Genomic DNA, 6,592 nt, shown 5'->3' on the forward strand with positions numbered 1-6,592 from the left:
ATGGCCTTCCAATTGCTGGAGGAAAGGACGAAAGGTGGAAGGGACAGTGACCCACCTGATGGGTGTTTGAATTTGATGATGGAAATGTCAGTCAACTTGGCATCTCTGCCAACAACTGTTTTTGGCTTTATTCTGATCAACAAGATAACCATCACAACCATGGAAGAGGAGAACAGTAACCAGCTAATGTCAACACACAAACAGATTCCAAATCAGGTTGATACTTCAACTGAAATTGACGAGATAAAAAACAGAATATATATCATATATGTAACACCCATGAGATTCGACCGCTGAAACCCTATACCTGAATTACATGCAAAGGAACATACCATAACTAATAACAATTAGGGGTAAGAAAACTTTCACCTCCCACCTCTCTCTGAGAATATACATTTCAATATTACATAGAGGATCACATCATCTGTATTTCTTTCTGGTAAGTTTTCAATACCAGATAGAAGCATCCTGCTTTGATGAAATATCTATTGCAGTCGTTGCTGGAATATCCTCCACATAATCGATTGATGACAAATCGAAAGCAGGCCCATATATGAACTGGAAAGCGTTTTCGTTCGGGGTGGTCTCGAATCGAGAATTCAAAAGTTTAGACCGATCAAACTGGCTTTCCTCTCGGGGAAACATGTGGTGATTGTGGGTCATGTTGGATTCTTGCAAGAATCCATGAAAGGAGTTGTTCTGATGATGTTGACGCTTCGGATGCTGAAGGTTTTGGTCATTTGTGACTGCAATGCTCCTGGGATTCGAGACCTTGCTCCCTTGAATGTTGGTGTCATAAAATGACATGAGATCACCAATCATTTTCTGACCATCTTCGGGAACTCCAAGTCCTGATAGGTCGAATGAAGCCGAGGCAGAGTTAGCTGCTGGAGCGGCAGGCTTGGGTTGGCCAAAGGGTAGAGGGAAAGCAACTGGTTTAACTTCATTAACATGAAGATTCAACATTCCAAACTCTGAGGAATTGCTTCTATAAGAGCAAGTCAGTTGATGATTATCCCGAGAAATCCTGTCATGGAAACCGAACTGGGGTTCACTGTGAGGACACTGAAGAAATTCGCATGTATAAATCTTGTGATCCATCATCATCTCCAGATCATGAGATGGCTTTCTCTTGTGAAGGAAATCCAAGTTGGTGACGACTTCTCCCTTCATCGGGTAAGGCAGTTGTGGAACTGGCAGCCTTGGGCTCATTTTCTCTACATTCAAATTGGGAAAATTGCTGCTATCAGGTTTGCATTCCTGAATCTCAAAACTCAGTTCATCCTGAACCCCTTCAACATCGTACTCACCGCAATCCTTTATGGAAAAAGACCCACTCCCACTAGCAGAGGACAAAGGGGGGCGGTAATCAGGGTAAAGCTTTCTGGCTAAGGCCTCCTCCTGGTTGATGATAGCAAGCCATGTGGCACTCTCCTTGGCCGTCATCTTGTCTTGCAAGCACTTGGACTGCCTCACAAGCTTGCGAATTTTTGAAATATCAGGTGACATATGCTTCATAACTGCAGTAAGAACACTCACCTTCCATGCCTTCTTCAAATCATGAGGCTTTTTGTAAGGAGGAGGACCCTGATCTTTTGGTGAACCCAGCTGGGGCCACCATTCCTCATTCCCAGTAGGCCACCATGGCGGTGGGATACCCTTCTCTAATGGAAACCGCCTCTGTGGGGGTTCACAATGCTGCATGAGTGCAGATAAGAGTGAACCGAGGGTTGTGTCTTGAAGCTCATGCAAGGTGTGTGAAGTAGGACCAACTGAATTACAGCCTTCTTGTTTCCCTGGGATCAAATTGTCCGCTTGGTACTTTGCTATGGCAGCTGGGCCATTCCGATCAAACCTGACTTTGTCCTTCCACCACTCTCGAAGATTGTCAGAGGCCCCACTCACTGGCTTTCCCTTCTCTGGAATAATACCATAAACAAAGCCCTGAGCTTTACAAACTTCCATCATCTTCAACATGTATTTCAGTATCCCATCTTGTGCCCTTGACATTTTCTTCCTCCTTGCCTGCTCCTGAGACTGCCGCTGCTTAACAGTATCAGCTCCATTCTGATCCTCTTTCTGTTCCTTAAGCCGCTTGAGGCGTAATTTATCTCTCCACATCCTCCTCTGTAGCTCATCCACATCCATCTCTTCATCAGTATATTCATCATCCACAGGGGCCACCTGTTCAGGCTGAGAGGCAGCCATGTCTCCTTCCATGAAAGGAACGGACATAAACTCAAGATTACCGCAAATTCCCATTTCATCAAACATCATCATTATGCCACACCAAACAATACCCCAACTCCCTAATAATTTGCAATGGGATTCAAGTTAAATAACAAGCTCCAAATCCTCAATCTATAAACTCTCCTCCTGCTGTTGGGAAATCTAGGTATAAATATGGCTATGAAATTTCTCAAATTCCAAGCCTTTTCACCTGCAAACATCGATTGAACAGATCATTACAAAAGTCAATAAGAATAATAGCCATTTCTTGATAACATGGGTTACATAATCAATAAAACAAAACAAGACAAACCAAGAACCGATATTTTCATTTTACTCCTAAATCATCATATGCACTCAAATCAAAAGCACAGGCTCTCTCTCTTCCATCCTCCCTCCCTCCCTCTCTCTCTCTCTCTCTCCTTTTCTTTCTTCCTATGTAAAAAATTTCGTAGAGATTACAGATACTAAAAATAAAAATAAAAAGGAAAAAAAATGGATTTTGGGGGTGGAGAGACTTTTTCCGGAAAAACTAACTAAAAAGCTCATGATAAACTTTTTCCCATCTTAGTGATATGGTACCTGTAAAGACAGTAATTTCCAATTTTTTCCTGGAAAATCTTTTCCATCCAAAAGCATGGAGCCCAACTAAAAGCAAGCAGATTCAAAAAGTCTGCATCTAGCAACTAAAGAAAAAACAACTTATCTATGCAGTACCACGATATATCTTTCAAACCAGACAACAAAATTAAGGGAAGAGAAAGAAAAAACAGAACAAAATTGAGCTGAAAGTTCGATCATTCCCCTAAAACTTGTATACGAGGAGATCAGATCTAACAGTGTGACAGATGCATTAAGATTAACTGGTTCCCACAACAATTATCGACCAAATTTCCCATGAAACCCGGAAGGAAACTTGGAATTTTCCCGAAAAGAAAAAGACAGAACATCATAAGAAAAATCAGAGTCACCAGCGGTTTGGATCTGAAGCAACCTCAAGTTTCCAAAGCAAGTGACAAAAAATACTGAGAGAAAAAAAAAAAAAAATTCTAGAAACAAACCCAACAAAATACCACAGGAAAATACAGTAAATGATTTTCATAACACTACATGATCCAACAGCAAAATTCAAACCAAACCCAGAAAACAAGAGTAGAAAAAAGAAGAAAAGAAAACAATACAGACAAATTTACCGAGAAAATCTGAAACTGGTTCAGTTGGGCTGAGTTCTGCAACATAGGATGGAGGAAAGTTTTTCGTGGTTTGTCCACGGTGAGTGAAAGCGTGGGAGTTGGGTACTTAACGCAGGTGAAGTTAATCCAGTGTGCAGCGTGGATAACCGTTCAGAAATTATTAAGGTGTGGGGGAGATGTGGGGACCGCGTCTTTTTTAGGGCACCTGATCAAAATCTCAGTGGGAAAGCATTTAATTTTGGTGCGAAATGACAGAGCGCCACTTCAGTGAAAGTCGGGGAACCCGTTTGGAAACGATTTCATTTCGGTTGGGAATTACTCTTACAATTAAAAATCCGTGTCTTCACTTCCAACCCCCCACTAAATCTCTAACTCTTCAATTTACCTTTTGTACTTGATATAATAATTTTACTTCTATATATATATATAAAAAAAAAGAATTATGGATGTTATAACTGATTGTATTTGTTAAAAATGTAAATGAAAACCATTAAAACTATAAAAAGGAAAAAAAAAAAAAAACAAGAAATTATTTGATGGTTGGTAAAGGAAATTTAATTATAAAAAATATAATTTTCTTTTTACGGTTATTAAAAATAAAAAATAAAATAAAATAAATACGAAGAGATCTTATGATATCTTTACGATGAATATTTTTTGAAAATAATACTTTATGAAATTCATTGGATTAGGTCATGCTTGTTTACGAAGATTTAGAAGTTAATTCTTATTTTCAAACAAAGTAGAAATTAAATTTAAAATCATGTTTCAATATTATTTTTTTATTTTTATGTTTGGAAAACGGAATTCAAAAAAGTGAAAATGCATGTTTTTAAAATTTTCTTTAAAGAAATGAAAATGATTTTCTAAAATATTGATAACAAAAAGGGGGAAGTGAATACCTTATGACAATCATAATATATAAGTATTATCTAAGTTTTAAAAATCAGATTGGTCATTAGATTAAAAATAGTTATTGATTCAGAATTCAATAGTTAAATCAGTGGTTCAATTATAATCAAATCAATGATATTATAAATATATAACTTATATTTTTAAAATTAAAAATGACAAATTCCCCTATTGTCTTTAGAGAGTTACTTTTCTAAAATATTGATAACAAAAGAGGGCAATAGAATAGCTTATGAAAACCATAATACATTATTATTGCACAATATTTGAAAAATCAAACCAATGATTGAACAAAAAAAACAATTTATTCACGACTTAATGATCAAATTAGTGGTTTAACTATGATCAAATCAATGACATTATAAATATATAGTTGGGATTTTTTAAATAAAAAATATTTATAAACAATTAAAAACGATAAATTCCACTCTTAGCTATGGACAATTACAAAATTTGTTTTTAACAAATTTCATTCTCGTTACTCTGCAAACTCACTCATTATTTAAGTTTTCTTTAATGATTTGATTTCATTTTCTCTAATGCGAAACAAACCTAAAATATATACAATTATCATCAACCCTATGGTAGTTTTCTTTTTTATGTAATTCATATGTACAAACTACAAATATTTAAATAATGATATTGAATAAAAAAAATGTCTAATTTGATATGCTTTAATTTAATAAAATGATTGTGGATTTGTATTTTTCACGTACGCTCTGACTTGATAATGAAACTTTTTTTTTTTTTAATTATGAAAAAACTTATTTTTCAAAAAAGTTGGAGTTACCTTTTTTTTTAAAGGGAAAACAAAATAAAAAATAAAACCTTAAAGTGACTAATTTTTTAAGGAAAAACATGCATGCAAAAAATCGAGTCTAAATCTGTGGTCAAGTTACTTATTGGTACCAATCCCGAATGAGGTCTCTACTAAATAAGTGAAAAGAACTAAGACTAATAGACCATGAATATCAAGAGACAATAATAGCAAGTAATCAACTAAGCAAGATGAAGAATAATCAAAGCATAGCATGTATATCAAATAAAATCAAGAAAACAAATAAGAGAGGAAGTGTACCTAAAAATTTTCAAAAATAGGGCAATGCACCTACGTAGAAAGAAAGGGTTAGTTTGCAAGTAAAACAAGAGACATAATATCAAAACAAAAGCTATCTAATACATATGAAATGTATACAATGAAAATCAAGAGTAAAAGATGGTTTAATTAGTATAAAAGGGGACTAATATGCACTAATCATGTAGAGAGATCAAAACTAGACAATAAACATGAAAATACAAAATAAATTCAAATAAAATAGTAAAATAGAAATCAAGATACAGAGGAGAGTTTATTTAACATGTATAAAATGTTTATAACACAAATCAAGAGTTATAGAAGTCTAAAAAGATATCAAAAAGGGATTGAATTAACAAGATACACAAAAAGTATTGAAACAAGACAATCAACGAGCATTTACAAAATAAATCTAAATAAAATAATTTGAGATGAGATAAAGCTAAAAGAAAAAATTATACAACATATTTGAGGTTTTTAAATCACATCCCAAAAGCCTAAGGGACAAAAAATGCACCAAATAGTCTAGATTTAACCAAACATTTCATTGCATAGGAATAGGGTAGAACAACATGTCATGCAAAGATTGAATTATTCAATAAACATAAAGGTGGCATAAAAAAGGAAAATCTACAACATTTTAAAGATTTCTAGAACACATTACAAAATTCGAAGGCTAAACATGCACTAATTAACTCATATTCTAAAAAAACATTTTACAACTCCAAATCTGGTTAGCATAACAAGCATAAAAATATGAAATTATTTCACAAGCTTAAAAAATTATGAAAAGGAGAGTTGAAATACACATAGAAACATCCATAGATAAAGGATGTCCTCATATAAAAATCATGCATTATCACTGCAAAAAATCATATTTTTCGCTGCAAATAAATTTGCCGCCAATAGCTTAGAAATTGTCACTAAATGTTTTAGTGACAATTTTTTATTGTCACAATGTCGTCGCTGTATGTTCTGTCACTAAATGTTTTAGCTGCAATTTTAGAAACATGCAAGTAATTGTTGTCGTTTTAGCCACAATATCATTTTAGCAAGTAAATAACAAGTGCTTAGTCACAATATTTATTGCCGCAAATTTAAAATATTATAGCAACAAAAGGTATAAAATTGCCACTAAAAGATCAATTTTAGTGAAGATATTTATCGCCATTAATTAAAATGA

The 6,592-nt window shown here is 34.3% G+C and overlaps 1 protein-coding gene across 2 annotated transcripts; it reads right to left on the minus strand.

The window, feature by feature from the left end:
- Positions 1-203: 203 nt before the first annotated feature.
- On the minus strand, positions 204-3,550 carry LOC117916893 (protein ETHYLENE INSENSITIVE 3-like). 2 transcript variants are annotated; one of them, XM_034833108.1, is made up of 2 exons: positions 3,423-3,550; positions 204-2,440 (listed from the first exon to the last, which is right to left on the minus strand). In XM_034833108.1, exon 2 carries the CDS (start codon positions 2,278-2,280, stop codon positions 448-450), a length of 1,833 nt encoding a protein of 610 aa, XP_034688999.1. In that variant the 5' UTR covers positions 2,281-2,440; positions 3,423-3,550; the 3' UTR covers positions 204-447. The 2 variants fall into 2 exon arrangements, with proteins under 2 accessions (XP_034688999.1, XP_034689000.1); XM_034833109.1 differs by having other exon boundaries at positions 3,415-3,550.
- Between the last annotated feature and the right edge of the window lie 3,042 nt (positions 3,551-6,592).

The sequence above is a fragment of the Vitis riparia genome, chromosome 6 (assembly GCF_004353265.1).
Source record: "Vitis riparia cultivar Riparia Gloire de Montpellier isolate 1030 chromosome 6, EGFV_Vit.rip_1.0, whole genome shotgun sequence".
NCBI lineage: Eukaryota > Viridiplantae > Streptophyta > Magnoliopsida > Vitales > Vitaceae > Vitis > Vitis riparia.